This window comes from Coturnix japonica, chromosome 2, assembly GCF_054131305.1.
Source record: "Coturnix japonica strain WE chromosome 2, WE-NBRP24, whole genome shotgun sequence".
NCBI classification, from domain to species: Eukaryota; Metazoa; Chordata; class Aves; order Galliformes; family Phasianidae; genus Coturnix; species Coturnix japonica.
This window is the reverse complement of record NC_140664.1, coordinates 60,782,748-60,808,349: the sequence shown is the minus strand read 5'-3', so window position 1 is coordinate 60,808,349 and position 25,602 is coordinate 60,782,748. Positions and strand designations below refer to the sequence as shown.

Genomic DNA, 25,602 nt, shown 5'->3' with positions numbered 1-25,602 from the left:
CTGCCCAAGTTCTGTCTGCCATGGCTGAACCCACTCTTTTCTTGTTGAAAGGAGGGAAAAACCCTTCAGAAACTGAGCTTGGGGGACCTGGAAGAGCATTACAGTGACTACTCCAGGGATTGGCAGGGCAGTGCTTCAGTCATCAGGGCTTGGATACAGGCAGAAAGACTTCAGCAAATGGAATCGTGATCATAAGCCATCACTGTCAGTTTAGGGCTTTTTTGATCTCATCTAATCAAATGTAACAATGAGATTATTTAATTGCTGCACAACTAAGGAGAAAACACTAACAACAAAAAAACCAGCTCTACAGTTCTTCAAGCATGTTTTTGAATAAAAAAAAATAATAATTATCAAATCTACACAGCAAGGGGGATGAGAAATAGGCAGCACTGCGTTTTTATGATTGCCATTGTATTAATATTTAACAATAACTTCAGTCATTTCCTTGAAGGATAATTTTCTTAAACAAACTTTTATCTTTAGTGCCCAACCCTTCTACAATATTTTATTCTTAACTTGATTTCTGGGGGAAAAAAAAAGAAAAAAAAAGACAAACTGCTACAAAAAGCAGATTTATAAAAATATACAATATCTTATTAGCTTCTGGGTGCTCAAGTACATTTATCACATATTTAAAACAAACTTGAGCTCCGCTAAGCCCAATTATAATATCTTGCTGGGCAGAGAAATTAATTAAACAGCTGAATGATAAAGACCCCAGCAGCGAACTGAGGCTTTAAAATAAATAAGATTCTTTTTTCTTTTTTTCTTTTTTAAATAAGGAGGGAAAGAAAGGAATCTTCAGCACACATGCTCCAACGGTAATGTGAGCAATCTTTTCAGGAGTGCAAGGCACTGTAAATAAGTCTACCTGGCAGGAGTCCACAGAAGCAGCTCTAATGCTGCTCCCCGACTTTGTGATTTGCTAATGTGAAACACGCACCCCTTTTGCACCAAGTTCAAATAACCCTGGGATCCCAGCTGTGAAGCTCAGCGACTGAACCAGAACAAGGGCAGAAGTTGTCAAGATTTAAGAGCTTTCAGCAAAACCCTTCAATTGCAGCCAGTACCCTATTCCATAGAAGGATATCAATTATAGATAGTGACTTGCTTTAGCAGGGCAGCCAGTACTGTCAGACACTAGATAGACAACCATGAAGAATCATGAATCTTTCTATTAACTGTAAGAACGGTGGAAAAAAAAAAAAAAAAGGATGGATGGGTGCTATAAATAAGGCAGAGAATGTGAACGGTTTAACACCTTGCCTTTTGGTGTATGTATCATGAAAATTTAACCACGCTGAATTCTAAGTGGCGCATATCACTTGAAAATAAGAGATCCTGCATCAAAATCATTACAGCGTCAAAGTCTTCTGGGTGGGTCAATAACGATTCTCAGATGTAGCTTTTTAGTTATTTATTCATAGCAGCTCAGGTTCTGTTCATAAATTCAGTCAGAAAACATTGTATTGTGGAACCTAAATGTACTTTTGCCAGCACTCACATTTTACACTAATAGCAGCAGGACTTCACTACAGAAAGTAAAGCAGAAAAATACTACCGTATACTGACCATCCATTCTGCCCATGACCACAATTTCTGATATAAAGCTGTACTATATATCCAGTTGCAGATAAGGTTCTACTTACAGTTTCACATATGCAACATTACACACCACTATATAATGCAGACATTGCTAGGATCTGACTTACCCACTCTTGATTTCAGATTAAATCATAGCCCACCGTTTCCAAAAGGGTAATAATGTTATTCTCGCATGATGGAAAGACTGGAACATACATGAGCAATCCTATCTTTACCTCTTTCCAAATGGAAGTGTATGTGCTTGTGGATACACACTCTACATTATGGGGGCAATGATACCTACAATGTAAGCTGTATGCATTGCATATTGTGGAAAAGCTCTTCCGAGTTCTACTCCAGAAGCATTCTGGTGAGAGGGGAATTTATGCTCATGTACCCAATCCTTCAACAAATAAAACATGAGCCTTCCATGAGTGTCAGGGAATACAGGGATGCTGGCATATGTTACCTGAATGAGCCTTTCTAGGACAGTTTAAGCTACTACTGCCTTCACCTATGCCAACTTCCCCTGCCTTGGGGTCTACTACCCTACAGCAGAATCAACACAAAGAGTATGGTTACCCATGCTTTTGATGTCCCAGGTGACAGACTGGAATCTCATTCCAAACACCACTTCAACCCTGGCTGGAGCATCTGCTACTCTGCAACCTTGCCAGAGGGTTGGGAAGCACCTGCAGAGTGGCAGCGCATTCAGCCAGTACTGGCAACTCCTACAAGATTTGAAGGTTAATATCTATTATCCTGCAAAGCCCTCAACTTGCTGAGAAGCATAGCATGGTAGCTACATGCCTACATATATACAAGCTAGCTAAGGGACCCACAGACAGTACTGAGAAGACTCACACACCTGTCACTGATTTCACAGGGTTAATGCAATCCCATGCCCACAACCAGGGCTGTTCCTTCCCTTGTGTCTCAGCAGCACCTAGCACCACAGTACTCTGGGATGGACAAGGCCTCCAGCTGTTACTGCAGTGTAAATATTGTTGAGAAAGGATGTACTCACACTACAGATACACAGTCTCTGTCTGGGCCTGACACAGGTGTACATGCACACATCATGTCAGAAGCTTAGAGCAATGATGCTGGGGAAAGTGTAGCCACTGCTATTTGTATGTGCTTGGATTCACCCATGAATATTTGGGTACAAGGCCACAGACCAATGGGAAGATATTCAAAGACAGAACTGCTACACTGAAACTTAAGGCTTTCTTCTGGAGCTGCACACCTAAAAGCCAGGTAAAGCCCTAATGAGATCTGGACTTCACTCCCCACGTTGCTACAGGCCTCAATCAAGGGGCTGTGGCAATCAAGGGCACAGAGCTAGATGACTCAAGCCCTTTTGCAATTCTGAACAGAAATAACTCACTCAAGTCCACACAGCAGGACTCTGGTGGAGCAGCAAAAGAATCAAAAAGCAGCGCTCCATCACCGAGTCACACTCTGACTCTTGCTGTGTGATCTGAGCTACTTGAATGTGATGGTTGCTGCAAGGTTGATGATTTTATTGTCTTCAGGGTTTCAAGTTAAGACCTGTACCTCATAATCTTAAAATGCCATCGTAAAATATCCAAATCCTGAGCACTGCCAGAAAGAAATCCTTGTATCACAGAAACATTTTTTATCCACCTGTTTTTACAGCAAGAGAAACCCATTTCAGATGCTACCATCACTCAAAAATGTAAGAAATAAACTTTTTTTCTCAGAGAAGTCTTGCTGTTGACCTTCATAAGACAAAATAGATTTGCACCAGAAATAACAACAAAAAAGAACAATCTCACTGTCAATTTAACTCACATGAAACCTTATAAAACATTACCCATTAAATAACAGGTACAGTGGAATTAACTTATATTTTATATATGCAACTTCAAAAATCCTCTTCCTTTTTTATATTACCAAAGGCATTTTTATTCTAGATTTCTCTTTTATTCCATATATTTTGGTGTAAATTATTTATTGTCATCACTTGGATCATTTCTGAATATCGAGAAAGGTTTTGCAGTCACCATAAAGCTTTAGCCTCACAATTATGAGCAGACATAAAGACTGCCTGTGCAGAGCCACAGATGATGTCAATCAGTCTGACTGCATGGAATTAATTGCAAGACCGACACTTGATCTTTTAAATGCATCCAACCTTTCATATGGAATCTCTTCCCAAAAAGATATTACAACATTAAAAGACTCTCTTCTCACATTTCATTTTTGCCTATTAAAATGTTAGGATTAGGGCAAAAAGTGTCTAAAAATTCATTTTAAAAGTCACATTCTTGCCATTATTTCAGTTTGTGCTTTTCTTTCATTTATTGTTGTTGTTGCCGTCATTACTGTTTCTATTACTTACAAATAACATAAAATAACAATTATTGCTGATTGATTTCCAGCATCACCTGTCTGTCACACTTCAGCAAGTGAGATCTGGCACTGATTTACTGATGTTACCTCTGCAGCATCAGTTTACCATTTTGCATAGTGTTTAGAAATACACAGTGGTTGATTTTATTTATTTATTGAACTTCAGGATAAAAGTAGATTTTTCAACTATCTATTTCAGTAGTATTGGCCATATTGTGCAACAGATTTTGCACGATCTCCAGAAGAGTACTCAACATTCTTCTACAATAAATATGACTCCAACACACACATAACTTGCTGAAGATGGCCCTCTCCAATACGTACTAGAAATTCCTTAGTTTTGTTCAGCATATTTAGATAAGTTCTATGAAATTAAAGCGATGCCCTGATAGCTAAGTGACTGAAAATGTGAGGGGGTGTTGTACTTGGTAGGTTCCATTCTGTTTGATGGCTCATTTTTTAGCTTACAATAGTAAAAAATACTAAAAACAATTCTCTTGGGCAAATGGAGAGGAAGAAAAAAGACAGATATAGCTAATATACAGAATAGCATAAATTGGACTATACAGTTTGCTTTTGCTAGAAGGACCTAACTAACCCTGTCACCATGTATTTATCTAAATAACCCACTCCAGCTTCCAGACAACAGTAAGTTGATACAAAAAAAACCAAAACAAAAAAAAAAAAACACCTTCAAACCCTTAGGGAAGGGAGAAAAACTCCCCTCACCCATTTTTACTGTTACAATCCCTTTTGGGGAAAAAATCAAACTTGGCTAAAGGTTAATAATAATTCATGTCCAGCTTACTATTACTCAATAACTATCAAAGTCTCTAACTCAAAATACTGTTTGCTGGCTTACAGGATCAGAGCCATTACAGTCTCTATTGAAGACTTCATTGAATTTTACACTAGGCTTTAGCTGACTGAACAGGTCAAGCACTGTGGCTCAGTTTTCTTTATTCTCAGAAACTCATAAACCCCACTCCAGTTTGAAGCGCTGTTAGCTAAGAAACTTGACTCAGCACAGGGTCAGAGAACCTAACCTTCATGAAAAAGGTCACGTAGTTTTAAACCCCGTTCCTGAATATCATTAACTTACATGCACTAGCTGTTCCTGTGTGTCAAACTCCCGGGAACAGCCTTCCCAATGGCAGTTCGTCTCGTAGACCACTTCAGGCTCCTGTTTGTTTTCATCTTTGTCCCCTTCCTCCTTTACAAGGGTCATACCTTCTGGCTGTTCCTGTAGAGATTAAAAAAACAGAGGTGAGAAGAAATTCTGAAACAGAGGAGGAGAAGTGAATTACTTCATCATTAAAAGGAAGACAGAGTGAGGGATACAGGTTATTATACCCTCAGTTCACTCTGCTCTACAAAACACAAAAGCTCAAAACAGGCCTGGTAAGCTAAAACCATGTATCAACTGTATGTGTAAAATAGATATATCTTCCTCAGAAGTATCCACCACAGAAAATTTCTTAAAAAAATCCATCTACATGCCAGTTAAAATTAGATTGTAAATGCTCAGCTTCCCTCTCTCTGTATTAAAGCAGCTCTTCATTTGCACATTTGCCCTGATTACTAAGTGGCATTATGAGTGAAAAAGCCACTATTTAGAGTAGTTGAATTAACTGGGATTTGTTTTTAGTAACACAGTTGGACATAAATCGCCAGTCATCCAAACTGTGTTTATGCTGCTAATCCAGTGACAGGTTTTCACATAAACAATCTTTTCAAAAGCAGAGTGGTAATTTTCAGGCTACATGTCAGCCCATTCTTGCCCTTAATTAATATGTGCGTGGAAGGGGGGACTAGAGGAAGATGGTTTTTCATTTTCTTTTTTTATTTACCACCTTCAGCTCCTCCAAGGGACTCCTTCCAGCTTGTACTGGCTCAGATGTTGGCACTTGGTTCAGATTATGTACTCATGCTATTTCTCCATTTCCAGCCTGCTGATGGATTTAGATGAACCTTGCTCTGCTTTCATGGATTCACTCACAAGACTGAGTCTCTGATTCTGACCTGCCTTTCATCACTGTAAATCAGGAATCACTCTGCTAAAAGCAATGGTATCAACTAGTAAGTAAAGTGTGGCAGAAGAGACTGGAGGCCATCACTAAGGCCCCAGTGTTGCACAGTGCTAGGATCTGTTAGAAGTCAGCATGGTGTAAATATTCTTGCTGAATGGCAAACTCACCCTGAATAAAGACCTGAATATCTTTGGTTCCCTTTTCCACAGAGAACAGAGGGCTGAGCACTCACTGAACCGAACAAGATATTTCTTCCACACCCTACTTCCATTCTGTTCTCATCCTTTAACAAAGCAAACCCTCATTGTTCAAGTCCTATACTCAGTCCCTTGCTATGAGCTCATGTGTGTGCATGAGATGAAGGCCTGTAAGAGGCAGGAGGGCTAAAACAAGGCAAAGATTTGTTTTCCCTCCAGCAGTGAGAAAAAGGGCTTATAACTGAGAGCAGAAGGCTTTACCTGCACGCTTCCTGCACCCGGGCTGGGGAGGTCCTCATCGGGCTTTATCTTGGAGCGCTTGTTGTGCATTGGATCCCCAGTGCTGCTCACTGCAGACTCACTTGTGGGTTTGTTCTGCTGCAGGCAGGTTGTTTATTTTTTTCCCAAAAAAAGACAAAATCAGACTGTGATAAATACCCAGCTCCCAAATGAAACATGCAGCAGTTGCTCAGCAACTGTACATGGAAAAGCTACACTGTTAATTTTATTGGATATGCAATCAGATTGTGCTTCAATTACATTGCATTAACTTGTGGAAGAGCTGCATCACTCAACCTTATAATGGAGAAGGAAGGGAACAGGAAGGCGAGCATCTGATGCTATTCCTTTTTACAAACTAATGCTGTTTTTGTCAAGTCAGGGAGGAATAGGAATAACCTGAATTTTCACATGATGACTCCAGAAAGGCAACTTTGAAAAGCCAAATTGCTATGCACCAGTTTGAATTAACATGAAAAAAAAAGATTTCTTTTTTACACTTGGAGGAAAAATTTTTCCACTTCATGTCCATATGCAAGACATCAGCTCTTTTAGTACATTTTCCATTATAATAGTGGAGAGGGAGGAAAGCTGAACACTAATATGAGAGTCTCAACTGAAAAAGCCTAAATGAATTCCTGGATTCTCCAAAGTCAGCAGCAAAACTATCACTGACATAAACAAGACAGAATCTTGTTTTTCTTCTTGCTGTGCTGGATAGAACATCATTACCTACACCTGCAAATGGATCTTGTAGGAATCCAGCGATCTTTTAGAGATACCTGAACTGCACAGACCCCACAAAAAATCAGTATGCTGTCTACAGCGGTTTACTCTGCACCTACATTTATAAAAGCTAGCCAGAAGATAAACAACTCCCAGACTGATAAATAACCTATCCCACGTCATCTAGAAACAAACAACATGAGTTAATAAAAGGTGAAACAGAAACTGTGGCTTGATCCCCTGCTGCATATCTCCAGCTTTTACGAATACAACTTTGCTACTGAAATCATTAATTCTAACTCACCACATTCAATTTTGCATAAATGAGAGTAAAAAAAAAAAAAAAAAAAGCCAAAACTTCAAACCTCTGCACAATCTTTGAGCAGCTCAGGATGGCAAAATACAACTCAGTGTCTTGAAGTACTCTAGTCAAATTGATTTGGATGTGAAGATGCTGCTAAGCTTTAAAACGTTAAGTGCTTCTATGTGTTTTTCCTCTTCTTTGCTTCCCACCTGTAATAAGTTGTCCAATCCAGGAAAGACAGGTTGGAATAACAAGCTGCTGCAGCACACTGAAATACCTGAGGACTAAAAAGCATGCTACCAGTGAGGAACACTGCATCTAAGCCCATGATTTATAATAACGTGACCGCAAATGCTATAGCTGCAAGGAAACTGTTATCAAAGGGTCTTGGTGACAGTGGTGATTAATTGCCAACCAGACAAAGTGATTTGATTCATTTTTTCATTTTTAAATTAGCTGGGTGTAAAGGTTTCTTTCATTGTCTCTCACCTGTGTGGACTCAGAAGGTCCAGAGCTGACCTGGACAGGGTTCAGGACACTGGGGATGCCAGGGATGGGTCTCTGGGTAGGAAAAGTTGGAGCAGGATGGATGAGAGGAGGGCTGTGTCCAAAGGCAGAACCCAGGGTTTGCTGACGACTTATAATTTGCTGATGCATTTGCTGGAGGGATACCGGTGTAGGAGGGTATGTGAAACTCAGAGCAGGGCTGAATTTGGGAGAAAAAGGAGGGAAGAGGGAGGAAAATGATGAGTGTCATTGCAGTATGGCACTCTACAGATTTAACCCTTACAATCATGCCCCAAAGGATGATAAATCCTGCTTTTAAACTCAGAGTCGGTCTGGATTTACTAGTGAGTTCAAAAGCGATACCTTAACAAAACACAACAATTTTTTCCTAACATTTACAACAAAACCACAAAAAGTTGACAGAAATAAAATTCAGAAAAACTGAAATAAAAGGCGAGCAGTTCAATAACAGCTATTTATTGCAATAACAAACTTTATATAAAGAAAAAGAATGGGCGTCTACATGCTTTACAGTACTTTTATTGATAATACAGTTCCCCTACATTCTTCTGTATGAAGCAGTTCCTTTAATCTTGGCTTATGTTACACTCTTTCATATGTCTCTAGATCTTATTACAAGAGGAGAGAAAATCAATTGGTTAAATGTGTTCTGAACACCATGCTTGTCATATCACTCATTTGTTTGCAAAGATGGAAAGCTCAGTTCATCCAAAATGTCACCTAAAGAATTTCCATCAGTGCCGTTTGGTTACAGAAACTGATGGATTAACCTTTCCCCTCTGAAACAGATGATCAATGACGTTCAATGGAAAAATATTCCAATGGGAAAGCACTTCTTCTTTCAGTTTAACAACATTAAATGTCTATTAAAGCCCATTATGCATGTTAATACCTGTCATCACTTCATTACTTCACTGCACTTCCAGACTACAGTGACTTTATAGGAAATTACACTGCCATCTAAGGACCTATTCTGTGCGCAGTGCCAAAACATTCTTTGTATCATACTTGAAGAATAAACGGCATGGGGCTAAATCTTCAAACACAGATATGAGATTCTCCTGTAAACATTTGCCAATAACATATTACTGTAACAAAAGAAAGAGGAAGTGTATATATTGATTATTTTTCTTTTAAAAAGATCAATTCAAAAGAGCTCTACAAATTTAAAGCATTAGATTTTAAAAGAAGCGGATGTAGCATAAAATCTTTTAAGAATCAAGGCTTCTTCTAATGTTGAAAGGGTGAATTTAATCCAAATTTACAGTCTGGAGTCTTAATTACTGTTACATGTAAGTGTATTAACTGAAAATATCGTGATACAAAAAGAGTTAAAATCATTTCAACCACTTTAAGTAATAATTCTAAAGAAATTCTGTGTTCATTAATCTGACTATACATTTTGTCTGTTTGACTACAATCTATAAAGAGACAGATTCAGTGTGATTACATTACTGTTATTCCTGATGAGAACTCTGTAATACAATAGTTTGCCCATTTAGGACTGAATATAATTAAGAATACCCCGAGAGAATTTTACTGGTCTTTGAGGAACTCTCTTTTCATTTTGCATTGTATTCTTCTTAATAAAAGGAGGCAGAAATGGAGTGAAAACAGTAATTGTTCACAGCAAGAGTTAGGGAGAAATCAGTAATAATATTCAGTTACTGCAGCTCTATAGTCCCTGCTAGTGTTTCTGTAAGCAACCATGAATGATTACAGCACGACTTAGCTAAGGTAGCCACTATGGATGATTGATAGGACATTAATCAAAAGATGCATATCAGGCTCAGAATTTGTTCACAAGCTTTCTTCTAATAGCTGATTTCATGTTCACTGAGCTCTATGCCAGTTTGTTCAATTTATTCTTCAGTGTACAAGCCATTCATCAACCAACACAATGATTTAACACCCCCTTTCCTTTTTAGTGAACAAACATTACTAAGTGTAACTACTCTAGTCTGTTCATTAAAAAACATACAATTACAATGTCATACATGAGGCTGAAACAATGCCTCCTTACTACATCCCTGCTACTACCCCACATATTATTGTAAGTTAATCTCATATACTTCAAACACTTTAACATCAACAAAATATAGCATAAAATATTTTGTTTCCCTGTGAGCAGTTTGTACCCAGGACTTTTTCAACCCTTAGCTGAGTCAGTTTAAAAGAAAAAAATATGTGGATGGTCTTCTTTGGAAGCTTCAAGTACACAGCATCCTTGGAAACTCAGACTTCTTTTTTTGGAATTATTTCCTTTCCAGATGTCTAAGAATGTCCAGCAATACCAAGCTTTGCAATTCTCAGTTTAAAATGTTTGTGCTGTTCTTCAGAACCCACATGTTAAAAAGTCAGAACTGACCTACAAGATGTGACTTAACTAAGCTTCCAGCTCAGTGATGTAGCTCCTCCCTATCACTGTGCCGTGACTACAGATACACTAGCTTCTTAATGTGAACCTATGCAGGGTACAACAGATCTTTCCCAAACAGTTTAGGAGGGGCAGGAGGAAACTGCTACGAACAAAATATATTTTTAGCTCAGTAGGAGGGCTGTCAAAATGTCATTGACAATGAAAGTTGGATGGTGGAAAGGAATCTCTGGCTGTGAGTAGAAGACTGCAGGAGCCCCACCATCTATACATACAAGATGTACTTAATGCAGCTGAAATACATGTACTGGAGTTTGGCAATATTTTCTACTCCATCCCTCCAGAAGTCAGAGAAGTCTCCTGTGCTAATGGGTTATTTCTAGTGTCATCCCTACTTTGCATTCTCTACTCCACAAGGAGCAACACAAGAAGTGCTGATGCTTCCAATGGGAAAATACTTTTCTAACTAAAGGACAAAAGCAGTGCTGCTTTAACAAATACAGAAGCCAGTTTCATTGGCCTGTAGTACCTTGCAGGCCTTACACCAATACAGTGCAGGTGCTTAAAAGTTAAGTAAGCATATTTGTTATGTCCCTGTATATAAATACATACTGTTTCTGTCAAAAGGATAGATTTCACCTCACAAAGATGCCCTCTTTCTTTACATTTGCTTTAGCACCACATGGAGCCTTCAAAGGTAGGATGTTAAGGAATGCTCTGCTGACTCTTGTCCAGACATTATCTTAGCTCATGGTTCTTACTGGAAAGCAGTAACACCAGCAGCAGGTGCACTGAGACAGAGGTGCAAAGATGTGCTGAGGAAAAGAGAAAATCTTATTTCTTTGGTTTGTTTTTGTTTGTTTGGTTTTTGTTTTTTTTTTTTGTACAGTACTCAGCACCACAGGGTTGAGACTGAGGTACAAGGATTTCCCCACTGAGCCTTGCAACCTGCAATCCATTCTCTCCAAACCTAAAACCCCTCAGACTGAAACAAAAAAAGGAGAATGCAAAGGAGCAGAAGAATAGAATAGAACTAACCACGAACAGTACTCAGAAATAGTGACAACAGTTCAAACACGGGGCTACTTCTTAAATAGCTCAGATAGCTGCCTTCAAGTAACTCCAACAGTTTCCAGAAAGCTTTATGAAAATGAGGCAAGATGACCTGTCTGTTGCAGAGATTTGGATATCTGCCCCCCTTCCAGAAGTTTTTAACATGTTTTGTTCAAAAACTTTCTCTTACACACAGTACATGTACAGAATCTCCTTAGACAAGCGTCTCCTCAGGCCCCACATGGATCCCTCTGTCTTGCCCAGCAACTATAGGCCTGCTTGTTGGCCCAAATTAGCTCATACTGGTTTCCAGCCAGGAGGACAGCACTAGCAAGCAGGATGGGCAGTGACCACGTTTGTTCAGAAATAAGATACTGATACAGAACTGGCGCTACTCAGTGACTGTAGTTCCCCTGACTTCAATTTGCATCATGTTTCTCCAGTGATACATCCAAGGGGCTACAATTCAGACACAGGGTACTAAACACTTTTACAATCCAGATGCCTAAAGAATGCAAGATGACTGTCTCAATCACTCACGTTTCCAAAACACAAGGCACTTCCAAAAAATCTTGGGTAGAGACAAATGTAAGTGAATTATGAACCTTACATCTACCTACTGAGGAAAGAATCTATAACTTCAGAAGCTTCTGAGCTGAGTTTGTTACCTTTCTCTTCAACAAAGGAGAAGAGAAAAAAAAAAAAAGATGAATGCTTATGATATCACTACTAACTACATGCAGGTTAACTTTCTAGTTGTGTTTAAGGGGGGGCAAGAGTTAGAAAAAATGTGCAATACTTTACTAACATCTGATATTTCCTATTTATATAACAACAGAATAATCCTGAAGTCATTTATTTTTCCATACTGTGGGCTTCTACGTATGTCTGTCAGTCTGTCTCTTTCTATTCTCTCCCACTGCAAAGTCCCAAACTCCCTTTCACCAGAGGTAAAAGCAGTTCAGTGAACTGCACTACAATTACATGAGCACATCAAATTTTAAGGAACTGACTTCAAGAAGAAGAAAAACAGACATTATAATCGAAACCAAGTTTTGTGGCTTCTTTGTGGCTGTCCTACAGCAAGGTTGTCCATTTCTCGTTACAGCTGCACAATTTACCACAAAACAGCTGTGTATTCCAAGTCAGAAAAAGTCCTTATTTCTTATACATTGCGTAAGCGTGCCTAAGCAGACAGGCTGGCACAAAAATGCAGAGACTCCAACCTTGTGAAAATGTGACTATAGTTTCATTATATCACAACGGTTTCCTTTTATCGCAATAGTTTACTCATCCACACAAAAACTGTGAATATATCTTCCTTGTAACATGAAACACCCAGTTCTGCAAGATCTGATGCACATAAGTACAATACATATGCACACCCCATGAGGTAAGGAGCACTTTGCACTGCAAGGGGGCACATAGGGCCTTTCCAACATGTGGAAAAACCTTGGAGCTCTCAGTGTACACTGCAGTTTCTAACATTTGTTTTTGTCATCAACTGACACTAAGCAGACGGAAAGACTCAAGTCCCTCCTAAACGGACTGCAGCTCATGAAGAGAGAGGAAATTTGAAAGTGGACTGGCTTCACAGTTAATAAAGCTGATCATCAGGTATTAGCTGGGCTTCATCAGGTACCACTACAGCTTCTTTTAGCTCATGCTCAAGTAGGCACAGATGTCACTATTTCATCATACTCTCCCTTATGAATTGCACGAAGTCCTTGGGCAAGTAAAATTGAGGGTGTAGAAATTCAGCAATAAATGTAGTATGAATGACTGGACTCATGGAGTGGAATGGAGTTTTCAACCTTTTCGGGCCAGGAATTCATCAACTGACATGTAGGAGCCACTGCTTACACTGGGGGACATAAGCAAAAGGTGGCCAGGAGTTGGACCAAGGATGGTAAGTGGCAAAACTGATGTGTTTATTCTGATAGAACTATGTATATCCATTAACGTGCAGCCAGGAACATTGAATAGTTAGATGTGGAAAGCTGTAGATGGTCAGCAGGACAGTCTCATACTCTGACTCCAAATGAGATGCAGAAGAAAGAAAGCGAACAAGTCCTTCAAAGAACTGGATGAGAAGAAGCCAGGAATATCATGTAATAAAACTGTTTCCTGTTGTTTGAGTTTGTGGAAACAGGAACTTGTGTAAGTTCTTGTAAACAAACTGGAGCAGGGAAAAATAAGTTTCCAAATCTGTCATCCACTTCTCCTTCTGATGGAAACAGCCTGCAAAGCTGAATATTGACAAATTGCTCAGGTCACTGAAGTGACAATGCACTCAGGAACCTTGTAGCCCAGAAAATATCCATGAAATTCTTAATGCTTGAAATATCTTAGATGTAAAATGAAAACCAAATGGTCTTACAGGAAGGGAGAATTTAAAAATGTACTTCTGTTTAAAGCCTTGTACCTACAATAAATGTAACATTTGTTAGTACTAAGAAGATTTTTTTGTTTTAAATTGTCTTCTTTTCCCTCAGCTTTCTAACAGGCAGCAGTCATAGATAACACAAACAACTGATCAGTTGTTTTAATGGCCTGTCACTTAAGTACAGAGGAAAACAATTTGAAGCCGTCACTATGAAACCAGATGTACAGTATGATTCTAAAGGCAGGCCTGAGACTTGAAATCCACATTTTTCAAAACCAGGTTTCAAGAATATCCCTCTGCATTTGTAATATTGACACATTTTACTAAAAATCACCAACTTTGAGACAAGTCATCTAACTGAATTTGTAGAGACACATCTAATAAAGTTATACTATGTTTTCAGTTTTCATCAGATAATAGCCATCATCTTAAAACTGCATTTAACTCACATGCATCACTGCCTCTTTTTTCACTTTTCCTCTACCCATTTAAATTAACAGTCTGTGGTCGCACTATCCCTTCAGCTTACTGCATTATCTATTCTGTTTTATCTGCTAGGCTAGGTGAAATTTTTCTTCATGAATACATTGCCATATGCTGGAGTAAAATGGAAGGTTTCAGAGAGCAATAAAACTACAAGGATTAACCTTATATGCTCAGGCAACATTGACAGTTTTGTCCTTCTCACTGTGCTACTCCTGTTCAGAAATCCTTAGTAATCTAATTGGGCTTTGTATTAATAGTATCTTGTGTAATTCATCTGTGTTACCCCTATGCAAGCTCGTGACATTTCTGGAAAACCTATTTCACAATCAAATTCATGCCTAAGTTTTTTGTTTGTTTCTAAAGACAATATCATTAATTACTTGAAAAGTGCTAGTTAACACTTTTTAGGGTCTGCAAATGAAGGGAACTCTGTGTATGGGGTGAAAAATATCTACAACTTTCCAAAGCAAACCACAGGTGATCTCCAGATTAAGCTCCCTGAACATCACCATCCTGCACTTTCTATAGGAGGCCAGCTGCAGAATTAGATGCAAAATTCCATTACACTGAAGAATTTCATTTCTATTCACTTTGTAGCAATTCCTTGCCATTCAAATGTCTAGAAAACGGATATAAAACAAAGCCATTTTGGAATGGATGGAACGGTCAAGCATTATAATCTTTTTTTCCGGATTAACTGTACATAGGTACAAGACCACAGATTATAAAGCCCTGTGCTACCCATATGTGACATGTGCCCAGTTACAACAGAACAAGTTTCAGGGGGATTACACCTGGTCTGAATTTGAATCTATCTGAACTTCATTTACACTTTCATTTACAACACACTACATGCTATTACTGAGACCTTTTCATGCAAGAAAAGCCTCCACTTAAAGTCAGCTTTGCATCTCACCTAGACCCCAGTAAGAGAGATAATAAAATGCAAAGCACTTTTAATTCCAAAAGAAACAACATGCTTTATATCTGGTACATCCTATCGAACAGAGCATCAGGCAAGACACTGACAAATATATTTTGTTTTACCTGTTCTGTTCTAAACAAGCAGATTACACAATTCAGTTCATTAGGCAGCATTTGTGTAACACACAATTAATTAAATCTTACAATCTAAAATGGAAATCATAGACAAGAATTAAGCAGTCTTTTTTTTTTTTTTTTTTTTTTCTTTTTTAAATAAAAGTTAGATATGAATTCTCAGGTGGTGTCTTTTTTCAATTGTAACTGTCAACAACCTGGCAACATTCAAGATCATGCTGGATGGGGCCCTAAAGCAGCCTGACCTACAGGGTGGTCTAAGCCATTCTATGGTTCTGTGAACAGAGGTAAGCAATGAAAAAACAAAAACGGTATCTCTGGCAAAATTATTTTGAGAACAGTGGAGCTAGATATGCTAGATGAACCAGCAACATGACAGTCAGATATACAGTGATATTTAAGGGGAGTGTATGAAATAGTCAGACACTGTCTCTAAGTCATTGAGGCATTGAGTCATTGAGTCAATTTGTGAGGATCAGTGCAGAATTCAATGTAAGAATGAGAACCTGCTCAATATGAAACTATGGCAAAAAACATATTAAGACAAAGAGAAAGAAATAGAGAATACACAAAACCACCGTGCGTTTGAATTGCTGGTCCACTTCTGGAATATTACTGCATGTAGTAGAGTCAGTCCTTCATAGAGGACTGGCAGAAATGACAATACAAGAAGTCTTTAAAGAGCAGACTGAAAACCATTTGCCTCAGAAAGGAGATGAATACAAGGAGGTATAATAAGAATGCATAAAATATTGAATAAAGAAGGAAGGCTGAGAACATGAAGGCTCCCTGTCTTATAACTACAAGATGTTCTGTTAAATTCAAAAATTGGATAACTTAAACTTGATAAAAGGATACTTTTTTTCTTTTTTTTTCTAATACAGTGCATAATCAGACTGTTGGGCTCTACAGAAGTTATTTTCACTTTGTCACACAAAAGACTTCTTACTTTCAACTGTGTATCTTAACTGTTTTCATGCTTCACTCTCATCTTTGTGTTTGCTAAGAGAAATTAATATCTACTTCTCTGTAACTATAAATCAGTTCAGCGGAGAGCACTGGCTACACCAAAATGTCTGCATGAGGTGCTTATATGACAGGAGGAAATCATTAAGAATCCAATACCTGTGCACAGGAAAGATCACTCTTCCCTGGTGATGCTAATTCACTGATGCCTAAGCTCCCCCTACAAACCTAGCTATCTCTTTCTAGCACTCTTGGCAAATGCATCCTCAGTGCCATTACCCTGATGTTCAGCTTTGGATCAAAGTGATAGGAGCCAATACAGCCAGGATCTGACTGTAATTAACCACGCTGCGTAATCTCTCCTTCCTGTTCCCATGACATCAGGAATGCAGGGAAAGAATCTGAGAGGAAAAGAAAAAAAAAGTGCTGCTGTGCTTTTTCAGTTTCTTCTAGCTCTCAGAGGAGATCCCAAAGGGCTCCCGTGGTCAGAGCAAACTGATTTTCAGTACATTATGAGATAGCTAAGGCATATTCTCAGGTACATCTGTACATATAGAAAGAAAATATCTTGTCCTAGTGAGAACTGCACTGGATTTAAACACTCTGTAGCTGACAACTTTGTACATTTAATATCATAGAGCTGCCAAGGGACTAGAAAAATACAGGAGTTCTGTATTTCTGACTGTCTAGAACAAGATGTCCCAACCTTTTGTGTTTATTAAAGATCAGCTAATCTTTTGTAAAGGTTTTGAACTGTTACCCTTAATATCATGGGAAATCATTACCCAGTCTATATTCATTGTAGGTCATTCTGCTTAAAAAAGAAGTACCAGTGAAGCGCAAAGTCTAATAATTGTCATAGGTAGCAGATGCAACATGTAAGCACATCCTGACAAAAGATGAATAGTAGGAGTGCAGGACAGAAGCGGGTTACCAAATGAGTAACTGTCAAATGAAGGATTATCCTCATTTGATGCTGTTTCTTATGCCTCCATTCTGCACAATCCTTCCCAGCTGATACTTAAAACAGGTGTTTTCAAACGCATGAAGTAGAAGCTCTACCTTGTGTGCTAAAGGAGATCCAATATTAACTGCCACCAGGAGCAACATCTTCTTTTTAAGTACTCAGCCAGTAGTCAGGATACAGAATTACATTGCCAGCTGACAATGACAAAGCACCCACCATGCGAAGCTCTAACTGGATTGTGCTGAACTATTATTATTTATTATTCTAACTGAAGCAGTACCCACGTCAAGGACCATAGCCCTTTTATTGCTCGTCTCTGTAAAAACACAGCCCCAAATGAATCTTCTTTCATTTGAATTCATCCTAAGCATCCTGCAGTGCTCATACAGAGTTTGAAGGCCAAAAAGCTGTTTGAAACATGGTACGTAATCTCTGAGCTAATGAAAAGACCAGCCTGGAAGTACACAAGTAGCACCCCTAAAACAAAGTAGGTTGAAAGGGCACTAAGGTTGCAGAAACAAACATGCCTGAACTAAACCTGCCTGTACTTTCACTCATCAGTCTTTAATTATTTGACCACACACCTCTTCTCCCCTTGCCCCATCAGGATTCTTATCTCATTCAGGGCACAAGACACACAATACTCCTGAATGATAAATACTGGTATTATTCTTCTTGCCCAGAGTATTGTCCATAGGCTTTCCTTCTACCATCTTTAAACTTTCTGTGAATACATAATATTGAGATACCTCCCTGGGCTCCTTGCTGTGCTCATCTCTGTAGAATCTAAATACTTCGCAAAACATTAATGCTATCAGCCTCCCTCTAAGGCAAAGGACTCCTGTTTGCACAAGCACACAAATCAAAGAAGCACTAAGGATAAGAAGTGCCACTCACTGTAGTTGTCCAGCTTCAGATATGGAGGTACAACCTCCTGGGTTAAATAACATAACACTGCACATTATATTTTCAAGATAGCCATTAGCAGCCATGGCTGTGAACACTCAGCTTCTCTGAAAAATTAAGAGTGCCTCCAGAAAATAAACTGTATGAGACTGGTGGTCACTTCTGACTAGCGCAGTTTGCCCAGCATCAGGCTGGGATTCTGTTGTGAGAATAGAGTCTGCTCTCCATGCAGCAAACAACCAGGTTAACAGACTCCCTCCTCTTTCACAGCTGAGGGAGCGCCTGCAGCTCTGACTGACCCAGAGAAAAGGCTCAGCTGATGCACTGAAGCAAGCAGGGGTCCTGTTAAAAAAAAACCCAAAACTACACAACCCTAAAATTAAAGAAGGTATCAATGCACAATCACAAGGGGGCAGTACCTTCACTCTCATTAATGACTGGCTTCTGCATGCCTTATTTTGCAGCTTTTTCTCTCCTGTAGTGCAATCTTACTTTGTGTGTTACATTGAAAGCATTTTGTCCCAGCGTGTTCTGCCTGGACAGATCCTGGTCTGGCTCCTGGCTCCTCTGAAAACTGCTTTCTTTTTCATGTTCAAGCAAGGCTGTTATGGTTGGGCAGACAACTTTGACTCCAAAAACTTCCCAAGGAGATTCCAGATTAGCAACAGCCGCAGCTGCAGGGGAAAGTCCTCCTTCCTTTCTGTGTGCCCCAGACTGGAACACTTTGAATTCTTAGTAAACACCTATTTAATACATTTAATACATGCTAATAGAAAGCTCCTACGGGCTTATCACTTGGCTGAATGGGATAACTCCCCAAGAATGGCAAAGACCGTATCTGCAGCATTTAGATGACATCCCTGGCAAATTTTAGCATCTCAGAGAAATGATAGCAAAAGCTCTTTTACTACATACAAGGAAGTCTGTTTACCTCTAACTTCATAATTAGAAATTAACAATTTTGCTGGCATTTTTGTAAAAATTCAGCCTTAAATATCTATCTGCCATGAAAAATTCCTGCCAATTGTTAAATAATCTGTGCTAAGTTAAAAGGGATTGGAAACTTGCTCTGAAAGTAGGATTGTGTAATGTTAAGTATAGTTAACGATACAAACATTTTCTAAAACACAAATCTTTCCCATCTTGGAATTCTATCTACAGGCCTGCTGAACTATATACCACTTTCTTGCTGTAACTCCTCTGAGATTTACTTGCAAGTTCCCAGAATTTCACACTAGGAAAAGTTTTTTTTTTTTCCCCTATGTTTTTTTTCTACATTTTGATCATCGCTGCAGACAAGGTATTAAACAGGATGAACAACAACTTGACTCAGCACAGCAGTTCTTGTGCTGAATACATTATTTACAAGACAGCTGACTGCAATAAATAAAGTTTTACTGTTAGCTCTGTTGCTATTTAGTCTTCAAATTTATTAAAGCAATGAAATGTGGCCTGGTTTGAATACCTTATGTTACTGATTATTTTGGTGTAACTGTTACGTAGACATGTTCACATGAGAGAAGTTAAAGGGCATCAGTACAGACAAGTTTCAAACACGGGAAAAGAGACAGCTCTCCCTTTCCCTCCTTTCCATTGGAAGAATGGAGTGATATGTTTACTACTTTTTGGGCTGAACATGAATATTCTTGTTAAAAAGAAGAAATTATGAACTCAAAATAGTTAGGAAATTTTGGATTATGCACAACTGTAAAACATGACCAAAGAGTGCTGAAAGCTTCTGCTAAATACAGACCCGGGTGCATAAACCTTATCTCCCCAATGACAGCAGTTCACAAGACCTACTGTATCAGTTGGTAAACCTTTAGTCTCCACTCTTAACTCACATCAGTTCCTCAACCATCTTCAACAAAACTGTTCATTAGACTGGCTTGGCAGGTACAGCCCTTAGGTTGTGACTCAACATATCAAAAAGATGTAATAACCATTTCCAGCTATGGCGTATGAGTAAAAGGTGGAAAGACTTAATCCAGTGTAGAGAGTGTGCCAACTTTCATGCACGATTTGCTTTAACAAAGTAACAAAGTAACAAAGTACAAACAATGGAAAAGGAGGTTAGTAATTGAAGTGCGTTCTCATCTTAACAGCAATAGGATAGTACACCTTCATGCAGCCAAAACATTTAACAGATGTGGTCCAAAACTTCTGTCAGCTACCGATATAAATCATATTCCACATTTGGAAGCTTGATAATTGGGGTCATAGAGCAGTACTGCAGAGCTATGATAGTATGCCTACGAAATACTACACAGCTACTCTATCATATCAGAGCTCTGAAGCAGCACTATTCAAAATAAGTACTTTAAATAAAAGCAAAATAAACAAAAACAGCACTAGTGCCAAATATCTGTAGTTGTGTCACTTTCAACATTTAGCAGGCTCACGGTTTCCAGTACACTACTTGCACGCTCCATTTTCTCCAGTAGTACAAATCCCTGTAGCCACTTTCTGAAGTTTTAAGTGTGCCATTTATGCTGGAAAGGCCTGTTTGAGCCTTGCCAAATATGAGTGTTTCAGATCTCAAGAAACTGGTGTGAGGAACTGCTCCTTTCCCTCAATTCCAAGTTGAAGGTGGAGGCTGTTCATAAGCCAGGGTTCAGAAGAATTCTTTGTACGAGAGCCATAAATGCAAAATCAGTATTTTCTAACAATTTGGAGAAGGATTTTTTTCTAGAATACCAAAGGAATTTTTCTCAGTTAACATATAGCAGTGTCACGCATGCAAACATGCTCTGTAACCACATCTCCATTTTTAATGTTGCTTTTCATCATTTTCTTCCATTCTCATTTTATGGCAGTTTTACTTGTGTTCCATCTCTCTATGCTCTGCTTGCCTCCTATTATTTTCCCTGCAATGTACAATTTCTCCCTACCTGTCCTTTGCTACTCTGCTCTTCTGCCTTCTGAACAAGCACAAGAAGAACAAGCTGTTTTCTTGCACTAGAAGTGAAGTGGCCAAGTGAAAATCACCACATTTCTAATGATATGAAAGAACAACAGTACCTTTTTTTGTAGAAAAAAAGATAATTCAGCCACAGAAAGTCTAATATTTCAATATACAAATTAAAAAGTGAAAAAACTTGAACAACAATGCCAAGAACATCTGTGCTTTAATCTCTGATGATTGTAACGGAGGAATGTTTCACTGTCTGTTATCCACATGGACTGAAGAACACAAGACATCTAAGCCACAAATCTATCCTAGAGCTTCTTCTCTGAATACAGACCCCTGGATACACACACACACTCTTCTGCTGGCAACATGGAATATTATCTGGTCTGGATGACAAAATAGCAATATGTCTCCTGTGTTTACCTTTCTGAACAAGAAAAAAAGTATCTTATACTTCATATTAGGCTCCAGTGAACAGTACAGAAGCTGCAAATACACACACAAAGAACAAAACACATAAAAATGCAAGTGTGCATTCACGTTTGTATGTATACATGCCTGTATGTCCATGACATTAAAATATATATATATACAATATACATTAAAAAATGCTACTCTTACCTTATTGCGCTTGCAGACAAGTGGCCATAGGAACCACTGGCTGAGGAACTGCTACGAGAATTATTGAGAATTGTGACCAAGGAATTTGGAGATGTCCGTATCATGGTCTGAAGGTCAAAGCTGTGATCAGATAGGGGGGATATAGACAACGTACGCTTTCGGCTTGGTCTAGCTGATAATCTTGGACTCGGAAACCTGGTGCCTGTTATGTAAACACAAATAATTATCCATCAGGGTACTTAATTGCATTTATTTTTTATCTGTGATGGGTGGAGAGTCACAAGATACCAACGTGCTATGATAAGCCCACTCTCCACTTGTAATCTACTGGCTATGATTGAGAAAAATTAGGATGAAAAATCTATCTTCCTGTGGCTTACCTCAGTGGAGCTGTGTTTATTAATGTGCAAGCAAAATGATAAATTGCTAAACAAAAGGGAAAGACTTTTATGAGTTATCCCTCTCATTTCTGGTGATTTATGAATCTGATGGCTTCTTAGACATTCACATCATTAATTTAACCACAAGCAATGAGACAGCGGTTCAGATCTAGGCTACTAACAAACCCAAACCCACATGTCTTTAATACAGACAACCAAGCTAAAACTGTAAAATACAGCACAGAAATGAAGAGGCAGCTTTTCCTTTGCTGACCACACTTCTGCCTGGACAATACTTGATGCAAAACTAAGAATCAGGACTGAAAATCACTGTACAGGTCAGTTCTATCAACAGAAGTAAAACTAGCATTCACAGCATTAGACTGAGAAATGGTAGGCTTTATTTGAACTCATCCAGGATCCCATGATATTCTTGTGTTGGTCTGCACAAGGGTCTACAGTTTCCAGATTTCTTCAAACTAGAGATTAGTCTTTTCAAAGCAGTCAAGAGAAAGCAATACTATTTAAACAAATAAATATTACATTTCTAAATCCTTTCTGCAGCTTTGAATTTCTTTAACCCTTCTGGTCTATTTTACCACATAATGTCAACAATCTGCATTCCAGATGGAAGATTGCTTTAAATCTAGTCCCTTTATTTAATTATTTTCCATCTCACCTGAATCTGAGAAGGAGAGGATTACTCTCCCTCCTGGGTACTGAACTATCTCCCTTAACATTACTGTAGCTTCTACCTTTTTAATCCCTTTAACCTGCAGTAAAGGACTGAGTCCTAATAATCCGGACAGATAGGCTCATGCCTTGCTCATCTCTTTGTGCTCTGGGTAACTCCTCAATGAAGTATTTAAGTTAAATGCCTAATAATAACCAGTCAAATGGACTCCAATTAGATTAATCCCAAGGTCACAGCTGGATTATTATCTGCCATTACATTTTCCGTACAAGTATAAGTGTGTTGCCCTTTTTTCTGCATACACTAGCTGAGATTTTTATCTGGTATTAAAAGCTGCCACTTCGTTGCCGCTGGGCTTCCATGACCACATCTCTGCCTACAGTTCTTCTTCTAATCTGTGTTGTTTTGCCTCACCTGCCAACACGGCTGTCAATTCTTTCTGGCATTTGGTTAAGATGTTGTTTTGTTGTGTTTTTTTTTTTCTTTTGTGCACTATCTCTTCAAGAGGCCTTTGCCCATACTGCTCAGCCTTTCAATGAATATTCATGTTCTCAATTCATCATTTAAAACTCAGGCATAGCCATTTATTTCTTCCTAGAGCTACTACACTTATTTTATGCGATCTATTTTATCTAGCATGTCTGCTTGGTACTTCATTAGCGATGTGCTTTGTATCCTTCACATCTTTCAAAGGTTGAGACATTTTATTTGTGCCAAAATAAAACCAGACACTGACAAGCAGCTATAAGAAACTGTGATGTACTTCATAAGAAAATAGAAGAACACATGCTATGGTAAAACAAAAAACAGCACTTACAAACACAAAACAGAAATCTGCACTTACATCTTTCACTCACAACTCTCATCTGCTGACTGTTCAGCCAGCATCAATTAGAACAAATCCTCTGAAGTCAATGGGAGGGATCATAATTTACCTGAGCTGAGGATACAATTGGAGTGCTTTAAAGGTGCATTAACTATGCTACTGCTGTTTCACAAGGGAATGGCTAAGTATAGGTGTTTCTGGTTAAGCACCAAGTGAGGGAAGTAAGACCTGCTAGACATTCACTGACCAGCAAATTGAGATGTTCAGACAACCTGGGTGATTACCAGCTATCCTACCAGTGTGCTGTATATGACAGGGAGACTACGTAGTTTATGCATACACTGGCATGAATCCTCAAGCACAAACCTCTCTGTGCTAGCAAGCAGGCATACTCAGAAGGGGGCAAGCACAGCTCCCACTCTTTTGATAAGCAGGACCTAGTGTAATGTATTTAAAGCTGAGAGTCACTGTGCGCTGCTAATAGCAGCATAAGATAAATTTCTAAAGTTACTTCTTATAAATCTCTTCTCTTCTGAATCTGTAAAATTACAAATGATTTGACACTTATTTAGGAAACTCCTCAGGACCTTGCAAAATGTGAGCTGATTGCTGCTGACACTGATTAGACAGGGGGTGCATAGGTTTGATTAAGGAAGAGGGGTGGTTACTAAGAACACCAACACCTGAATGTCTTTCATGTGAAGTTAAACAGGGACTGGGTAATAAAAGCAGGGGACAACACCTGGGTTTTGCTTCGATTAGACACTGTGCCTTGATGGCATATAGCCCAGCCTTTAGCTGCACCATCCAGAGGCCTTGGGCTTTGTCTTCTCCCTGAGGCAGTGTCCAGTTCTGCCCCCAGCTAGATGCAACAATTCACCAGCACCTTCCATCTACCTGGGATGGGGCCAGTTTCCTAAGGTCAAAGGGTTTCCTGTTTACAGGGGGAAATTCCTGCTTCACAGCAGGAACCAACAGCCAAGGCCAAGCAAAGGCTCTACAGGATCTGACAACAGGAGAAGGAGATTCGCTTCAGGGGAGGCCATGATTTTAGCACTAGAAATACAATTAAATGGAATTATTGTTTTTTCATATCTCCATCATTTAATTAGGTTTCACATTCTTAAAAAGTCTTATACATGAGCAGTCTATCCACTGTACTACAGAATGTTTGCTAAACCATTCATTTAGCATAACATCATTCTTAACTGATCTATTACTACAAAAAAGAATAGACCTCTATTTTTACACTACTCTGAATAGTAAAACAAACTTTTCAGCCTTGCCCAGGCACTTATATTAAACACAAACACTTCAACATTTATTCAGTAATTTGAGATGTTTGTCTGCTCACTGTAATCTCCCCCTGAAGCATTACATTCCAAACTCCTTATAAAATACTCTAAAACAAAAAAATGCAGGACCAGTGATTCATTGAAAAGCCATTTCCCACTGTGCAAGCACTGAAAAAAAAAATCAGTTTTGGCAAAGCGCATAAATGGAAGCTGACTGTGAAGGTTTGTTTAGGAATGTCACCTTTTTGGAGTAGACATAGATATAAGAAACCAGCAGTAGACAGTAAAGATTTGAGTGTGCCAACAAAAAACCCAGCAGGTGTCAGAAGAAAAGATCTTATTCCTGGGATGGAGATCAATTCTAAAATAACAGATATCTATCTCTATCATAAATTTCAAAAATGAAATATGCCATCCAGCAAATTTGTCTATGAATTTGATTTCTGAGTTGCAGTTTTTAACATTGCTTAATCATTTATAAGGCAATCTTCAGACATATATCATTTATTCTATCTCTTTAAATCAAATTTCATCAAACCTGTTTTATTCCATTCCTTCAAATCAAACTTCTTAGAACTCACCTAAAGCAATAGTTTCTGTTGAAGGTTATGAACATAGGAAGTTCATTCTGAGTATAGAGAGACA

At 38.7% G+C, this 25,602-nt stretch overlaps 1 protein-coding gene across 7 annotated transcripts in view; it reads right to left on the bottom strand.

Annotated features, from left to right (window-relative positions):
- GLI3 (GLI family zinc finger 3) overlaps nucleotides 1–25,602 on the bottom strand; it is a 195,661-nt gene that overhangs the window by 31,593 nt on the left and 138,466 nt on the right. For 4 of the 7 annotated variants that reach the window (XM_015854996.3, XM_015854997.3, XM_032442544.2 and 1 more), the window contains 4 exons: nucleotides 21,763–21,964; nucleotides 7,992–8,208; nucleotides 6,455–6,571; nucleotides 5,069–5,209 (listed from right to left, as the gene is read on the bottom strand). In XM_015854996.3, the coding sequence (XP_015710482.2) occupies nucleotides 5,069–5,209; nucleotides 6,455–6,571; nucleotides 7,992–8,208; nucleotides 21,763–21,964 (677 nt within the window). The remainder of the gene's footprint in view (nucleotides 1–5,068; nucleotides 5,210–6,454; nucleotides 6,572–7,991; nucleotides 8,209–21,762; nucleotides 21,965–25,602) is intronic. The other 3 variants (XM_015855000.3, XM_085539972.1, XM_085539973.1) reach the window with 1 other exon arrangement.